Source organism: Siniperca chuatsi, linkage group LG8 (genome assembly GCF_020085105.1).
Source record: "Siniperca chuatsi isolate FFG_IHB_CAS linkage group LG8, ASM2008510v1, whole genome shotgun sequence".
Lineage (NCBI taxonomy): Eukaryota > Metazoa > Chordata > Actinopteri > Centrarchiformes > Sinipercidae > Siniperca > Siniperca chuatsi.
This window is the reverse complement of record NC_058049.1, coordinates 21,982,233-22,000,926: the sequence shown is the minus strand read 5'-3', so window position 1 is coordinate 22,000,926 and position 18,694 is coordinate 21,982,233. Positions and strand designations below refer to the sequence as shown.

Here is an 18,694-nt window from a genome sequence, read left to right as displayed (position 1 = left end):
TTTGAATTAAAATAATTGTGATATGTTTCTGAGTGTGTAGGTATCTGTGTTTTTGAGTGTGTGTTAGTGTCTTCGTGTGTTAGTGTGTGTGTGTGTTAGTGTTTGTGTGTGTGTGTGTGTGTGTGTGTGTTGGTCTGTCTGCGTGAGAGCTTTATCACAAATCAGAGTGTCTGCGTCTGCCGGAGCTTACAGGGTGCAGGAGTTCACCGGTCTGTCGCTAACTCGGGGAGTTTCTCTCAGTTGGATGATAGCGGACAAAGTTTCGAGTCAAAAACCAAACACATGAGCTCTACGAAGGAGTCGCTGTCCGCAACATAACTTCAGCCTTACTCATGGATATAAATTAAACCCGTAAAGTGGATAAGTTTAGCCGGTGTGTTAAAGGGGGTGGTTTTTTTTACTTTGAGGACAGCAACGACGATGCCCTTCTAAAACGGGAGAAGTTTTCTGGGGGTAAGTTAACAGCTTTAACAGCGAAATTAAAATGCTAAAAGGAGATACCGTTTATTTTTCGCGGGCATAACTTGATATGCAAGTTTCTGACGTTACTGATAATAACTTATACGGACGGTTAATTCGGCCAACAGTTTGAAGAAGCGTTAATTAACTTAACTAACGCTAAACTCAATTACAAAACAGTTTCACAAATGAAATGGCTGCAACGTTAATGTCAATTTTGTTGACGCCATATTTCCAAACAAGACATAACTTTCAGACGCCCAACCCAACATAAGTTATCCTGTCACTGTGAGCTACTATGGACTGTCCGTTTTAGAAACCGAGTTGCAAGTTACTTTAAGTTTTGTGACAGTTTATGTGACTGTTTATGGAAGCCAAAAACAACAAAACTAGTTTTTCTATGTGTATTTTAGTAGGCTAGTTTATGCCATTATAACTACCAAGCAGGCTTTTTAACAGATGAACAAAAACATATTAACGTCAAAATAACTAGATATAAATAGTCAGACGTTTTACATTGCATTTAAATGCTAAAATAAGTACTTGCTAATATTTGTGCTTGGAGAGTAGGCTAAGCTGACATTTTTGGAATGACTGACTACTTTCTTTAGATACACTATTCTTTAAAAGCTTATCAGTAAAAAGCTTACAAATTAAATTGCGACATTCTGCGAAAAGGCCATCTTAAATGAAACACATCTTTGGTGATGATCTCATGTAACAACAAAGATGTGTGCTGGAGGCCCCTATAACACAAGAGGCTTCCATACATGAAAGGGATTATGAAATGGGGGTAATTAACATGTGGTAGTGTAGCACTTGCTGAGCATCTTCTTCCTCAGAAGGAGCTTATCTGAGCTATGATGATGTCACAGCAGGAGCAGGCCTGAAATAACCAGACATCTCTGTAGTGAGTGTTTCCATGACAACACAGCCTCCTGGTTTAAATGGTTGAAGGGGGACTGTGTCTCAAATAATTACTTTGGATAATATGGACCGAATATGGGGGAATGGGGGCGGTGGGTGTTTGTGACTGTTGACTCATGGTACAAAAGCCCTTGTCTGAGAATCACAAAATGAGACCTCTAATGCTCTCACTGTGTTTTAGTGTTTAAGTAGCACTACATAGCTATTATTCTTGAACATTTGACCTCCTGGGTAGATAATATCCAACTGACCCTCCACTGAGAATATTATATATTATATTAATATATTTTTGCATTTATGGCATACATCTACAGCCATTATGAATACGCGTGATATGAAAAGATAAGGCAGTCAGTCAGTTTAATGTCAAACTCCTGAATAAAAACGTGGTTTTGTTTCTCCAGGTGTTTGAGAGAGAGAGAGAGAGAGAGAGAGAGAGAGAGAGAGAGAGAGAGAGAGAGGCCCGAGACATGATGTCCATTGGAGCTGATAGCTGACACGGTAGAATGAGAGAGGATGGAACAGACAGACAACCCTGCCCCTGAGAGCAACAACCCTAATGGGTTTGTCAACCGAGTGTTTAATGTTTCTCTGGATGTGGAGAATGAGACCAGCAGTGTTTATATTCAGGAGACTGGGCCAGAGACTGCAGAGGGGCAGGGAGAGACCCAGGCTGCCTCTTCTCAGACCCCTGTCAAGGACAGACAGGAGGTCAACCGGAGGCCCCGTGCCACAGGGGGCATCTGGAAGATCTTGAACCGAAAGAGAGCTGTCTCAGAGCTGGAGCGCAGACCCCACTCCATGATTCTGCCTGGGGAGGCTTCCATCCCTAAACTCTCGTTTGCTGACAAAGTTCGCTCCTTCAAGAAGCTTAAATCCCCCTCTGTGTTTAGAGGGAAGACAGGGAAATTGTCCACTGCCAAGTTCAGCAGCCCCTTGGTGGATGAGGAATCTTTCTGCCGCGACATCGGCACTCCTCAGCAGTCCACCAGGGGCACACTTAGACACCGTGGCAAGAGGCACTCGTATGCTGGCTACACAGCAGAATTTGACTGCTCGTTCGAAGACATTGACCTCACAGCTCCTATAGACAGCCTCCAGCCCACTGTAGTGGGAGAGACTGTGACTCAGAATGGTTGTAAACCATCAGAAAGAGTTTGCTATACTAAAAGAAGCCACAACAATTCAACCAACTGTAACAAAACAGCTGCAGGTTGTGAAGAGCCTAGCATTAAAGATAGCCCGAGCACCCACCAGGGTAGAGGAAGGAGGCATAAAGATGTGTGGAGTTACCTGAGGAGGATTTCCCTTTTGGGGAAGGCCAATCCTGTCTACTCAGAGAGGAGCTTTGACTCTGAGCTTCACTCTATGGACAAGACCATGGACTCAGACTATGGTTCTGTAGACTTTGAGAGTGTCAGAGACTTTCAGCCACCACTCCCAAAACACTCTGACACCAAGGGGCACTTTGGTGGTCTGTTCAAGTTTTTTAACAGTGTAGCAGAGACAGCCAGAAAATGGCGGACAACATCACACTCCTTCTCTCCTCCAGAGGGAGAGAGGACTCCGATTAGCTCCCCTCGGGCCCCACAGCGCACAGTGGACAACATTCACAGTGTCTCCCTGACACTCCACAGTGAGGGACCTCCAAAATCCCAGTCTATTCCATCATCACCAGCGACCGCTAAATCCTCACATTCCAGTAGCTTTGACAGTGCGGCTCCAGCACCTGTGACAGGTGGACGATCTCCTAAAGTGGTCCTGAAAGCCTTTAGGGCATGCCCAGGATCCCGAGCTGTCAATGGTTTTCAGAGTTCTGATGGCGCAAACAAACATATAGACAAAGAGACAAACCACAGGTCCACAGCCATAGTAGAGAATCATGTCCCCCAGTCAGGTGCAAACACAGAGACTGAGGTTGAAAGGGATCCATTAAATTGTCTCTGTCAAGACGAAAAGGTAGAGAGACAGACAGGAAATGAGCAGGATTCCAGGGATGCTCCACCTGACTCCCACCAGATACAGGAAGTGAATGTCCAATCACAACAAGGTGATAAAGAGAGCACAACCAGTAGCGTACCAGCATCAGATTCCACAGAGGAAATATTTAAGGTATGTGAATTTAAATACAAAATGAGCTGTGTTAATTACCGGCCACTGAATTTTAATAAATGCATTCGTTAAAGAAGCCAGTAATTTACCAAAACTACCATTGTCATGTATAATGTGTCTCACATTTATACCATAACCACATTCCATTGCAGGCTTTTTCCATATCATTAACATCGCCAAAGGCATGCATCATGTAATCACTGCATAAATGCTCAAAATATAATTTATGTAACTGTTTTAACCATGGTCATTCTTTTGCTTCTTAAAATCATCATCAACAAACTAGAACATGTATGGTACCAGAGCTGTTACTCATTTCGTCATGATATAAGTCCTAGGTGTGGTTCATTAACTGTCAGGGAGAAACAAAAACATTCACCATACACCAGCCTGTGAGGACACGAATTGGGCACCTGCTCTTATTGTCCTTTTGCCCCATCTGTTGGAGAGAGGAGGAAACAGTCAGTAATTACACTGGTGGACATCATTATATTTGAGAAGTTTGTCCTTTCCCACTTAGCCAGCCTTGTGTAGCATGAAAGGAAACCCTATGTCCCATGAAGCTGGCTGTGTGTGACTGTGGCAGCCCTAGAGCTGTGTGACGTCTGCGCTTCATGACGGCACCCTTTCCTTCTCACTCCAGTGGAAGCGTTAGTCATCTCCCTTCTAGTCACACCAACGAGTCAGGACATGTTAGCCCCAACTCCTAATGACAAAATGAGATGTGACATCTTAATACTCAGCACACTTTCATAAGGGTGTATTATGCAAGGGCAAAGGCTGTGGGAATCTCTGTTTTGGGAAGGGTGTTAATGTGCAGTCCTACAATAATTTAGGAGAAATTATGGCACCAGGAAAATCCTCCTTCCTAATCACCAACTGTTTACATATTAAATCCACCTGTCTAATGTATTTTTTTTGTCTTCTCTGAAATTTAACTGCCATTATGGAGCAGTCTTGGCACTAGCTACTGATGCACTGTAATTAGGAGCTCATGGCTAGGAGAATCTTTTGAAATGATATATGAGGTATATTTTGTTGAATCTATAGAGACATTGCTTCCAATTCCCTACACAAGAAATGCATTGTTGCACCTTTATCTGGGCCAAACTGCTGAGTATCTGTGCCAATCACAGCTGTGTGAGCAGATTGCCAGCCAGACAGGCTGCAGTGTAAGACAGCCGGGCCCAGCCATGCCCCACTCTAGCACAGAGAAGACCTCTGTACCTCACAAGCCCCTGCGCCCTCGTCCTCGCCCGGCCTCAGCTGTACTGGACCTGTGGAGGCCCAACCCAGACCGAGATCTCTACAGCCATTATAGTGAGGTTGGTTCACTATGCAGACGGAGACGCAGGCCTGCTCCCTCTATGCAACACTCTCCGGGGCAGAGACGGATGGCTGCTCGCTCCAGGCCTTGCTCTGTCATAGAGACCAGTGTTACTAGGGAGACGCAGTCCACGGAGCTGCACCACAGAGTAAGATGTCAAATAACAAACACAGGCATTCATGCATAATTTCACTGAAAGAAAACATACAAACATTGACAGAAAAATGACAAATAAGCACTCCCATAAATATCCAAATACACATTTATACTGAGTAAATGTATGTTTATGGTATAGACATAAATATATCACATCCTGATGTTGGAAAAATGAAAGTAGGAGGGCAGAGTCTCACTAGTAGTCTCCACCAATTCACTGATAAATATAGCCCAAGCCCATAATGTATCAAACACACACTACAGACTTTGAAGGGCAGACCAGTACTAACCCAGTATTTATACACCACTCACTGTTTGCTGCAACAATGCATGCATTTTCTGCCCCATTTATAGAAGCCTGTATTTCTAGATGCTGCTTTTCCCTCAGCTCACCTCCCCCTCTCTTTTTCTTTTCCTCTCTCTCACCCTTTCTTTCTTTTTCTTTCTTTGTGGCTTCTCTTTCTCTCTCCCTCACTCTCAGTCTTTCTCTGTGGCCAATTTTCTGCCTCATCGCTCCCATAAGCTCTACCTCTCATTGCCCTAACTCAGAGTCAGTTCATTTTAACCTGAGAGACCGCCCGGTTGGCATGATGTATAGTCTCTCATGGTTTGCTGCAGGGCATGCACACCGACCAATGCACCAGAATAGACTTGCTGAATGTGAAATACTTTAATTCACTGCAAAAAGGGGGACAAGGCAGTAAAGAAGTTTTTTTTTTTTTAAACTTGAAGGGCAGGGGAATGTGTGCATTCAACCTTGTGTGTGTGAGTTTGTGCATCAAACTAACTGTATGGATTATAGGAGATGCCCTAACTACTCAGTACCCTCTAGGCCTTGTCTCGCCCCCCGGGTGTATCACCGTTAGAGCCCCCACTCAGGGCATCTCTCCAGCGGTGCCGCTCCCTGCCGCTACCCCCCAGCACTCTCACTGCCTTGGCGCTGCTCCTACCTCAGTCAGGTACCATTGCATATTTTTATTTTACATTAATATGCAGACTGTTGATTGATGCGTGTTTGTTGAATTGATCGTCTGTCTGCATGTGTCTGTCCCCCAGACATGGGCCAGTTGTCATCGTCGGTGCGTCTGCGGTCTGGAGGCTCTGGTAGCTGCAGGAGGAGGAGGCTGTTAAGACCTGGTTCAGAACCACTGCAGGTCAACATTGTGAGTTGAAAACACACCCTCATAAACACACACACACAGATTGATCTAGTCCCCGCGTTTACTCTTCTTTCTGTCAGGCCTTTAGACTGATTTAAAGAAAGCACTGTATGTACAGATTTATAAAGAATTCCGTGACCACTATATAAATGATATTAAGTACCTATACACAAAGCACACACGTCACACTGAGTTTGTTCACCTGTTGCATATATGAGCAGATGGAGATGAGATAATAGAATGTATAATAGAGTAGGAGTATGACTGATAAATAACCTCTCACTGATACTGGTCATATGGAGATGACAGAGCACTGGTCAGTGTTTCATCAGATAATGAAGGAACTGATCCGTGAAGATGGTGGCCATGTGAATTAATGTCATCTGGTACTCTTAGGCCATTACTCATCCCTGAATTGGGCACTCAACATTTCAGATGTTTTTTAATGTGACTAGAGCACATGCAGACAAACGGACTAAATTTCACAGCAGAAAAAGGAATGACATTAAATTGTTTTCATATACCTGGTGTGCCGGAATCTATGAGAAGTGTAACATGTCTTTGTCAGTTGTGTAAAATTAGCTTCAGAGTACATACGAGTAATACTACTCAGGAAGTGAAACCAGCCATTTCAGAATTGGTGCTTTGATGTGTACGTGGCCTCAGGGGGATTCTAGTGGAAGGAGATGCTGAGTTTCTCTGAAGCATCCTGACAGGGTAGTGGACATTTCTGGGGCTGTGTCCAACATCTACACCTACAGAACTGCAATGCAAAGGGCTTAACACTATTTACATGAATATTTGATATTTGAGTTTTATCATTTGTTTTTTCTTTCATTGAGTGAAGAGCATCATGCATAATGTTTCATAGCTTGTTTCATTCAAAATACATATAAATACATATTCATTAGCATTTAGCAGAAGTATTTTCCCGTTGAAATATATAAGAAATATATCTTCAATGTAATTTGAGAATGAGTGTTGTAAAGCGTTGTGGGTAGAGCTCACATTTTCTGCAAGAGACTTAAATTCAAACTATTTACAAGGAGTCAGTGAGGAACATTTGTAGTACAATAAGTTGTCCATGCTGATGAGATGCTGTTTACTCAACTGTTGAATTATGAGCCCCGGGCTTTCTGTCAAGGCACGTCTTTGCATTGAAATTTAGTAAACTGTGTCTTTGAAGAGGTGATACTACTGTGTTTAAGCTTTGATTATAACTTTTTCTTGCTGGTCTAAATAGTGTTTGTGAGCCACTGCACGTTGTTGCCATGACACTGGCTGGCTCCTGTTCATCTTCTTGCTTCTATCTTTAGGCAGCCTTTTTAAGTGTGAGCTAAATAGAGAAAGTGTGTGGGTGAGAGAGAGAAAAAGGGGTGGGAGAGAAACAGAGAGGGGAAGAGAGATGCTCCCTTTGTATGTGCACTTTTGTGTCGTGGCCCTCCCCTGGGCTGAGGAACGTGGACTCAAAACACTGGAAATGTCTTCTGTGTGTTTGAATGGTGAGGGAAGTTCATTTGTAGCAGGCTCAAATGCCGGGATTTATGACTGCATCTTGAGCATGGAGGTAGCATATATATATATATATATATATATATATAAACACAATATGACATAACATGGTAACACAGCTGTAGTAGTCATGTGTAGTCACATGGATGGATAATGCTTCAACATGTAATCTGTGTCTTATTCCTGGTAAGTCATGCATTGTTTATTTTGTATGAATTTTATCAGATCAGAATCAGAATCAGAAATACTTTATTGATCCCCGAGAGGAAACTCTTTTGTTACGGGGGGATCAATAAAGTATTTCTGATTCTGATTCTGATCTGATGTCATGTCAGGATCGGATCTGTTGTTTGTGATACAGTGCAGTGTATGTTACAGTCTTCCTGTTAGGATGACTACTAGAGCCTGGAGGCCGCAGGCAGAGAGAAAGCATTCTCACTGCAGTGGATTAACTGCTAATGCTGACGCCTCTCTTCTCCCTTTCATTTAAATGGATGTCTCCCCCAGTCACTGCCCTCTTTCTCCTCTCCTCTAACAAACACTTAGCAATAGCAGTCTTTGTTAATTCCTATGCAGATGAGAGGACAGTTTACTGTGTGTTACTAATGCTGTGCCCGAAGCTCTGCTGTCAACTTGTCAGAAAGGGGGACTGTCTTGTTAAGGGCTTCATGCAGATTAAGAGTTTCAACAGAAATCTTATATGATTACGTTTGGGCTAACCTAGGTCTGTCTGGTCATAATCATATTATGCAATGCAATCTATTTATTATGAACGCAGGAGTCAGCAGGCAGTGGCTAGTTGGATAAACGGCAGTGATGAAAAAGGACAAATTTGAGTTGAGCAACTACATATACACACTTTTATTCACATGTGGGGATCACTAGTGCTCATATGTTAATTTAACCACATACACAGATTCAGGCCTCAGCCCCTATGATACCCTCTTCTCCACACACACATACACACTCTTCACATGCTCTCCTGACATATTCAGTCAGGGTGTATGAGTCATTGCATTGACAACCTCATTATTTGGTGAGGAATGAATAGCACCAGCTAGTGAAATCTCTGTCAAACACACTGTGAATGTGTGGCGTTTGTTTCACCCCGGGCTTTATTTTAGAGCCCCGTGAGACAAACCATTGGAATAGGTCTTCCTCAAAATAACTGCACGTACTGTATGTACAGTCCGCACTCTGGGCCACCGGCGACCTAGAATGCTTTATCAGTGTTCATTCAACATCGTTCCTCTGCCAAGGCACAGGCACGTATCCGCTGTGACTTACTGCAGCCACCAGGTAATCTTGTTTTGTAGGATGCAGCAGGTTCTGATAAATAGTTGTGCCGCTGACTGAATCTGAGCAGGTGGTTGTGTCAGAGCCTCCCTAGGCTGTTTTTTTCCAAAGAATGGGTTTCTGCCTGTCAGGTGTGTGTGTGTGCGTTGTTGTTGTTGTTGTTGTTATTGTTGCAGGCATGCGACTCCATGCTTACTTGGTGTGTGTGTTAGGGAGAGAGACAGATAGGCTCAGGGCCTTTTCTCTTATATAACTGTTGAGAGGGTTTCCTTTGCTCCCTACAAAAGCCATTTCCACTTTTATTTCAGATGGGTGCATGTTCCTGGCGACTGGAGGAACAGCGCTGTGTGTTAATTCTCTTACTCACTGGTGTATCCTGTTTTACAGTATCGCCTCATTGTACTCCGTATTTTGTCAGATCATGCATGCCTGTGCATGTACAGATTAGTGTTTGTGCTTTCTTGGAGCATATTCTGTTTTATACCTCATCAGGGCCAGTATTTCTATCCTTCATGTTATGCTGCCACAGTAGGACAGTGGGGATATACTGTTGGCTGGTTTCAGTAATGTCACAACATGCAGTGATTTTTGTTATGAGACTATTTAAGACCTAAAGCACTCCAGCGCTTGTTATGCAGCATCAGTTGTATCATTTGTGATACTTTTCCCAGGCTGCTTAGGTGATTTTACCCACAGTCATCAGCTTATACTGTTTGTGTAATACAGTGTTTATTTTCATGGCTGTTTGACAGGTTTATATTAGGGATAAAGACTTTTTCTGGTCTTAAGTCAACACAGAAGAATGTCACCTTGTGTTAGGTAATATGATGATCCCTTATTATCTGACAGCACCATCTTAGAGCAGACATCCCACAGGCTAAAATGTGTTACAGTTGTCTTCCACAGAGAGATTGTGGAATTTGTATGTATGTATTAATTCCACTGATAGCTTTCACTGTAGCCATTCCCCTTTCTTTTTACAACTTTAACTTTTTGCCAACTCTAATAATAGCCCTAGAATTGTATATTTCCATATCTCATTACAATCTCATTCCTCCTTACCTCCCTACAGTACATTGCATTGTAGAGAGGAGGTCGTATGGCCCAGGTCCTGCCAGTGTTTAGAAGTTGCTCGACGTCTTCCCAGATCCATATTCTTCATATATGTTTGTGATTTTGGTCTATATGAATTAAACTGACTTGACTTGACTTTAGTACAAACAAAGAAACTTAATGATTCTTTCTCAAGCTGAGAAAGTTGTAATTTTACTGAGCACAAAATATCAAAAAAATAATTTTGGACACTGCAACAGCTCTGTCTTGCGCCACCCTTAGGCCAAAACCTTCCACACAGCATATATAAATAAAATACAAAAATGGTTGATGATAAACAAAAAAAAATATAATTGTTTAATCTACACATTCAAAATGAATATTCTCTGAAGCATAATTTGGCCATTGCTATTACATTCATGGTCAGCTCGCATACCAGCTAAAGCATGTTCTACAAATGTGTGACAAAACTTTAAAATCTTTAAAATCTCAATCTGCCTTACAGCAATATTGCTAGTCAATACAATTCTGACTTCAGTAAAGGCAGCATCCTGATGAAATCATTTGAAAGACACACTATATGCAACTCTTTGTTGTAACCAAGCATCTTTTAAGTAACAATACTTCTTCTCACATTTACTTAAAGATTTTTTAAGTACACTTTCCTGTTTGAATAGATTTTACATAATTATGAATATGCATTACTCTAATATGTAGCATTTACTGTAATCCAGTCCTTCTGGACTTTTTTATGCGCTCAGCAGAAATCTTGTACTGCCAATGATCCTTTAACTGGGCAATAAGTAATAATGAATTTTAACGCTCGCACGAAACATTGTATTTTCGTAAATTTAAAACTAGACAACTTCTGTGATCTAAATATACATTAATTGAGTGTACCCTGAATAAAACACGTAGCTCCAGCCCTGGTCACTTTGTCCCTGCCCTGAAATAATGAGACAGAGGCAAACTGCCTGTACATCGTTCTGCTAGTTAGAATGTATCCTGCAGGCCTCTGCGAAAGATGGGCTGGATTTTTCTGGCAGCTGCCACTTCTTGTGTACATTATTTAGCTTAACTTTCTGCCTCTGACCTCCCTGGCTCCCTTCTACACCACATGCGGCATCAGAGAAAACCCTCCATCACATACACGTATTATGCAACCCCCTTGCTCCTTGTACTTCTTCCTCATTCCCCCTCTCCATTCGCCTTCCTTTCTTCCTGACCTCAGAGCTCGTCATCCCTCTCTCCATCACTTCAATCTCTGTTTTCTCCTCTCTTCAGATCAAGCTTTCTCTCCCCCATTGTTTTTTCTTCACTCCCTCACCTCATGTCCCCCCTCCCCATTTACTCCATCCCGTTCCTTCCTCCAGTCATGTGAATACACCTGCTTCCTGTGACCTGTTGTATGTGCGAGTGTTTGAGAGTGTATATGAGAGCATGTAAGTTTCTATGTGCATCCATGCCTGTGTGCAGTCATATATGTTAGATGGCAAGCTTGTTAGTGAATGTTTTACAGGACAGCACTATATCAGGTGGAGTCTGTGAAGTCTTTGATGGCAGGAATTGACCTATCAACAAGAGGTAAGGTGCTGAGAAACACAGAATGCCAAACAACCCTGCACCCAAATATCGTTTCACTGCAGAGTTTTGCATTTCAATCCGATGTTCTGCTTTTGAACTCCCATGGCGTGGAAGCAGTGAGAATGTAAAATCATGTTAGCTCAGAGGACATTAGTAGCTGTAGATTTTCATATCCCAACCCATCACCCCTTTATAGTGCGTTACACATCTATGGCATCCAGTGGGCATGATGGTTGATTAGTGTAGGTGAGTAGACTGTATATTGCCAACCACAGCGTTCCACTGTCTCAGATGATGTGACCAGCCTCACGCACAATGTTACAATAAAAATCTAAACATACAATAGCCTGCTCCAAAAGAGACACAGTACAAATATCCAACAAACATTGCAAGCAAATGTAGCTGCCAGAAAACTCGGGAAGGATAGGAAGACACTACTGCTCTTACCTCCCAGTGTTTTGGGCCGCAGGTGGCTGACAGTGCTCTGATGAATGGTGACACCAGCGAGCACGCTCAGTACACTCACAACCAGCACAGCAGAAGTACAGTAATGCAGTGCTGGCTTAGGCAACCAACCAAATCCTAGCATAGGTCATAAGATTTTATCCCTCACCCCACAGCTGGGCTCTCAAATGACCAATCTTTGGGCTTTACTTAAGTACACGCTGGCACCGATGCTGAACAGGAACATAGATAAATAAAAGTATTTTCAAGAGTATTCCTTAATGCTTCCTTTTTGTTGCCGTTTGCTACAATGCCGTCTTTGGGGAACTTGTTACAGTGTCTTTTAGAAGAGGCACTGTTTCCCCTCTACGGAGAATTTTACAGAAATTTCAGACTTACTACACTATCACTGAAGAGTGGAGAGCTTTAGGGATTTCAGTTTGAAAGTCTTCAGAATTTTTAGTAATTTAATGCATCTTCTACTCTTTAGATGAATCAAGGAGGTGTCTTAATGGGTATGTAAAGGAGTCAGCGTGTTCAAATGAAGTTGAGCCCACTGGTCAGAGAAGAAGAGGGTCAAATAAATAGAAAATGTTGATGAAATCAAATTAATAGTGGTGAATAGGTAGTCTAGATGATATGCACTGCAGAAAAAGTATAAATATAATATAATCCGATAATTTAATTACATTGTTTTTTTTTTTATTTAAGATGTAATGAATATACACTGTCCTCCATTTAAAAATATAGTTGGACATTTGGGGAAATACACTTATTGACTTCCTTGCCAAGAGTTTTGAGAAGATCGATACCACTCGCATGTCTTTAGGATAAATATGAAGCTACAAGCCAGCAGCTTGTTAGCTTAGCTTAGCATTAACACTAGAAGCAGGGAGAAACAGCTAGCCTGGCTCTGTCTGAAAGACAAAATCCGCTAACCGGCACCTCTACAGCTCATTAATTAACATGTTATATCTCCTATTATACCTCCTAGAACTCCTGGTACTTGGCCGGGCTCAGTGACTTGACCTCGATTCTCAGCTTCACCATGAGGTTGCCAGGCAACCAGCATAGACTCCAAGAAGTTACAGCGTCCATCTGGCCAAGAAATAGTCCCACACATAACCCCTCATTAAACAACAATGTGTCAATTTTGCACTTTGGGTTTTGTACAGATTAAACAACTGTCAGCAAGAAAGCAAATAAGTATTTCCTGTATTTCCGCCTATTCCTTTAACTTTTACCATAACACTTGGTGGGAATTGTTATGTAAAAGTATGCACTGTCAGCAAACACTGACAGTTCCCCCTAGTGGTTCCAATATAATTTGGATTTTTAATAGAGGTATAGGGGGAGAGTGTTGAGTCGGCTTTCTCTGTATTGTATGCGTTCAGCCATTAATGCCACAGTTTAACCTACTTTCCCTTAGCAAATACAATACAATTATCAAAGTAGCATAGTAATGACGACATGAAAACAGGTGAGACGTGTATTAAATTAGCTTCATATTTTATGTTTCTCTTCTGCAAGCTTGTCTAAAAAAGCCTGTTTTTATTCCACAGGAGACTTTATATACCCTATATTCTGGTAGTGTTTATACAAAGACTTCGTGTTTTCTCTTTCCCTGCTAGAACGTCACAATGTTATGCAGACTCACTGGGGGCTGACATAAAGAACACAGTCGCAGGGAAGATTCATCTTGTTCTGCTGTCTGCAGAACACACAGATATTGCACTGGTTTATCATTAAATAATAATTAATTTTTACTGGTCCCGTGGCTATGTCATGACTGAGTGGGAATATTTCTACTGAAGCCTTTAGGTCTAGGAATGTTGTCATATCACTTGTGATGTCTTTAATCCTAATTTCTCCACCTACCTTTTTTATCTCATCTATTACACTATTTCTTCAAGTTCTCTATGCTCTGACCCACTGACTCGCCTTTACACTAACAGCCAAATTGAGCTGAACGAATAAACAGCTGATGTCTGAACAATGGTGACAAAACTGTGTTCAGGAAAAGTCCTGTGATTTATTTTAGGCCACTTTGTGGCTGGAAGGCCTGGGAGGAAGCAGGAAGTCAGCGTGGTTGTCGTGGGGATGGAAGGAGAACAAAAGAATTGGAGCAGACTGGAGGGGAAATGGGTGTGGTGGGTTTTGCCTCCCATTAGCCAAATACCTACTGACCACAAACAGATTCATTTGCTAGCACTGAAATTTGTAGTCTTACTCAGAGAGAGACTTTCTGAAGACGTAGCTTGCTGGCTAAAGGCCAGTAGAGTTTGGACTGACCTCACAGTTAGAACTAAAGAGCTGATCTCAGACCAGTAAATGAACATGAAGGAGCATTGTTAGTGTTCTCTTGAAACAGAGGCTATGCAGAATTCAACCAATTTATTATATTTCTACACTATTTGGTTGTATAATGAGTGAATATCCAGCAGTATTCATTGCATATGCAGCATTTCAAAGAAAATCTGCAGCAAGAGATAAATGTCATGAATTAAACTTAGAGAGTTTGATTCATGCACTTCTTACTGGTGCTGGACTTGCTTAAAAAATAGGGAGGGTCTGGAATAATTTTTGCTGTCTTTCATCTAATGGTGAGAGGTGCAAACATTGTTCCTAATGTGGTTGTCAGTGTGGCAATGTTGGATGATGCCAATACTGTAGCAAGCGATCGCTGCCTAAAGTAGCAGAGCTTCCTGCCTACGTCCTAGCAGGATACTACTAACTATTATGAGTAGATATTGCCCAGAGGCAATACATTTAGAATTAGTGCTCTGCTGCAATAGAATAATTACACCATGCTTTTTCAGCAGCATTGCATCAATCCTGTCCAAGGAAGGTGTCAAGGATGTGCTTTGTACTCACATCTGTTTGTAATAATCATTGACAGGATATTGATCTGATTGGTCTGGAGAAAGTCCAGTTTGATGACATTAGATTGGCCTCTGTTATTTGTAGATGATCTTCTCCCTTTGGCTTAATTGGACTGTGGTATCCAATGTGCACTAGAGTAATTCTCTCTTGTGGAAAGATGTCCCAATCAAGTGGGGAGTGAGCAGCTGCTTCTGTGGAAGGGGTCCAGGGTCATTTTCACAAGTGAGGGCGAAGGGTGAGATCATGAGATTGACTGCCAGTTTGGTGCAGTGGCTGCACTAATAGACATTATATCAGACTGGTGATTAAGAGAATACACAACCACAAAGCACAGTTCACTTTACCTTTTTTTTTACCCTGGTTGTAAGCTTAGAGAAACGACAGAAAGGGTGTGATTTCAAATACAAAGAGCCGGAATTAAGTTTCTCTGCAAGATGATTAAAGTATAGGTTAACTTTTTTCACTATCTTAATACAATACTCGCATGCCCATATGTGCATTGTTCCTCCTGTCCATACTGGCTCTTAAAGCAATTTCAGCGTATGAGATGGGGCACAGAGATGAATTGTAAAGCACAGCTGAAGTTAATATGAGACTTCAGCAGTATCATATTAACTGAGTTTGACAAATCAAGTGGATATCTTCTGAAGTTACAATCATTTTAGTACCAAATTCCCACGTTGTGTTACTATCTCTCTGCCACAGCTCAGCAAGGAAACACTGTCTGTGAAAACACAAAGAGAGAGTTTCATCCTAAAAAAGATACACACTTGATTTGGCTAAGTCAGACTGCTGAAGCCTCATATTAGCTTTCGCTGAACTTTGGACATGTGGGCGTGTCAGTTTTGTTTTAAGATAGATGAAAAAATGTGAAGCTTTTTTTTTTTCAGGTGAGGAGGCCAGCGAGGATTGACGTCACAGACAAGCATTAAGAGAACCCAGTTGAGGTGGGTCAGGTGTTTACAAAGGCACCTCTCCTTGAAGCTACAAGGCTATAGCCAGATGTTAGGTTAATGTCAAATATCAGTAGTCTCAAACCAAAAACATTACATTAGTCAAACCCAAGTTATACTGTAAGCGCAAATCCCTCACAATAATGACAATCCTGAAAATGATTCAAGTCATATTAATTAACTGCATCTGTGCTTGTTGTGCATGTAATTCACGTACAGTAAGTTGAAGTTCAGTCTTATTTAACGTGATTCTCTGCTGGTGGGAAATATTCTGCTGTTTTTTTGCTAACTCTCCCTCGCTTTTGTATATGTATGAGTATATTAGCATTGGTGTCTGTGCAGATTTAGACTTTCAGATGTGACCTTTGTTGTCTAAATGTCAGGGAGATTGGAGAGGGAGCCCACAGAGATAGGGCAGGCTTATGTAATCTGCGCACTCTGTGTTTCACACACACATGCACACACACAAGCACAGAGCAGGAAAAAAAGCTTGTTTGAGGACGGTTGTCATATCTTAGCTGTGATGCCTTGTACAGCTCTCTGCAACTCACTGAAAGCCTGGCTTTCAGGAGCCATTGCTTTTATCAGCATGTATGTGCAGAAAGTGCCCTGGAAATTATTTATGGCTTTAAAAATACTGATATAGTGCACCGCTTTGGTGTTATTCTTTTAAACTTATTCTAAGTTCTTTTGATCCATCCCAGAACTCTCAGCTGAATGTGAAGACGGTGATTTGTGTCTATGCATTTGTTGGATGGCTGACAAGGTGGTGGCTGGTTTGGGAGTGTGAGGACTGTATGAATTCATTCATGATCATACTGTGCTCTCTTCATACTCTGCCAGCAATGAGAGGGGCTGACACAAGGACAAATGCTGCAGGCTGGGATCCTCTTATGTGTAATACAATGTTCAACCTTAAGTATCACTGAGAACATGGAGGCCAAAATAATGATGTGCATGCCAATGGCAAACACGTGCATCAGATGGAAGCTGGAGCCATTTTGCTCTGTCACTCACAACACTGAACCTTAAAGGAATACTGCACCGAGAAACTATGTTTTGAATACCAACTGCTCACCTCCTGTAGGTTTGTAGCTTGCTCCTTTGTGGAGAACGCCAGCTGTACTCTGCACAGCAGTTACAGTGGATTCCAACAGCAGTTTCATGGCGAAGAAATGTGTCCAAACATCCACAGAAACGTCTCAGAACACTCACACAACCCACTTCTCTGGTATCAATCCATATGCTCAGTATTTTCCATACAGTCATATTTTTGCCAAAAGATATCAACCCGCAACAAAGTTTGTTTATGTAGGCCCTCAGCGTAAAAAGCTAACTAAGCAAGCAGTGTGTTTATTTAGATGTATTTCTGAGCAAATGTGACAGTTTGGAACATATTGAGCATATGGAATGACAGCTGCAGGAGTGGATTGAGCAGTTTCTACTGACATTTTGCCTTTTTACTGCTATGAAGCTGGGTTGCCATTAAAATCCATTGTAAATGGCATAATTTCAAGCTGACTACAACCTCTGTCCTCTCTAACTGACCAGACTATTCACAACAACCTGGAATTTCAGTTCCTACTGTTATAAAGACGTATCCATGCTACTTTGAGGGCACAAATTATTAATTCAAGAGAATAATATCTTCGTACATCTCATTTGTGACTTTTGAAATTATATTGGTTGTGACAATTTAGGGTGGTTTTTGAATGCGCGTGACGCTCAGGAAATTACAAATTAGTTACAGTTGTAACTAAGTTACAAGGTACTGTATATGTATATCATGTCTTTCTGGGCCCAGGGCATCACATGATTACCACATCACTTTTCCTGGGGTCTTGGAAATGAGATTCATCATAAGTACTGGGCAAGCCTCAGTGCTTCTAAATATCTTGTCCTGTTCCACAAAGGATTGTTTGTTTAATTTAGAGGACTGTTGGAGCTGTGCATGTTTCAGCTTTCAACCATGCTTTTTGTGCCGTCATTTATTTAGAGTAGGTTTTCTGAGCCCCATGCTTTATTTCAGATTATGTCCTGCTCCGCATTTACACACCTTCACATCTGGAGGTTGCCTCTGCAACCACAGTCTGATCTGTGGGACAGCTCCACTAGTGCAGTTTGAGGTTAACTCGGTTGCTCAATGGCACCTCAACGGTGGTATTGAGGTTAGGACACTCCAGTTCCAAACCAGTTGGAATCCAATGTGCATAAACAAGGATACGCTCTCTTGCTAGCCCAGCCTCCCACACTGCTGGTTAGGACATGTTTTAAGTGTATAAATCCAGGTTTGTGTGCGTGTGTGCATGTGTCCTTGCATCAGCATACACAATTAAAATGATAATTAAAATGTATCCATGAAACACTTCAAATGCACTTTATCCTAGTCTCATTAAAATATGCAGTGTTTAGTTATTAATTTAAAGGGGGGCTTCACTGATTTTATACATCAAGATCAGTTTACAAGTCACAGGGAGTACCACTCAAATCTGTCTTATGCAAGTCCCCCAACTTTATGGACGTTTAATACTAAATTAGAGAATTATTTAAATAAATAAGGCCCTTGTAATTATTGTAATGTAATAAGTAGTGCAAAGTTACAGTATATGCAAAACATTATGTTTTGGGCTCAACATTGTTTTTACAGGGCAAGCAGGTTATTATAGGTTAATGTAACTTTCACCACATGCAATGGTGACGTCACTTCCGTCATCTTCTATTTCTAGAGCTACATCAGCATAAACCTCGTGATGCTGTCAGAGAAAGAGTACTAAGCTTGAATCACCTTGCAGCCTATGTAGCTTCTTTCCAGAACTTTTGTATTCTTT

At 41.7% G+C, this 18,694-nt stretch overlaps 1 protein-coding gene across 7 annotated transcripts in view; it reads left to right on the top strand.

Annotated features, from left to right (window-relative positions):
- The first annotated feature begins 242 nt into the window (after nt 1-242).
- Nucleotides 243-18,694, top strand: part of LOC122879778 (rho guanine nucleotide exchange factor 9) — a 41,186-nt gene continuing 22,734 nt past the window's right edge. Inside the window, exons 1-5 of one of the 7 annotated variants that reach the window (XM_044204198.1) lie at nt 243-453; nt 1,791-3,498; nt 4,635-4,973; nt 5,814-5,940; nt 6,038-6,144. In XM_044204198.1, the coding sequence (XP_044060133.1) occupies nt 1,903-3,498; nt 4,635-4,973; nt 5,814-5,940; nt 6,038-6,144 (2,169 nt within the window). In that variant the 5' untranslated portion in view covers nt 243-453; nt 1,791-1,902. The remainder of the gene's footprint in view (nt 454-1,790; nt 3,499-4,634; nt 4,974-5,813; nt 5,941-6,037; nt 6,145-18,694) is intronic. The other 6 variants (XM_044204196.1, XR_006378787.1, XM_044204199.1 and 3 more) reach the window with 6 other exon arrangements.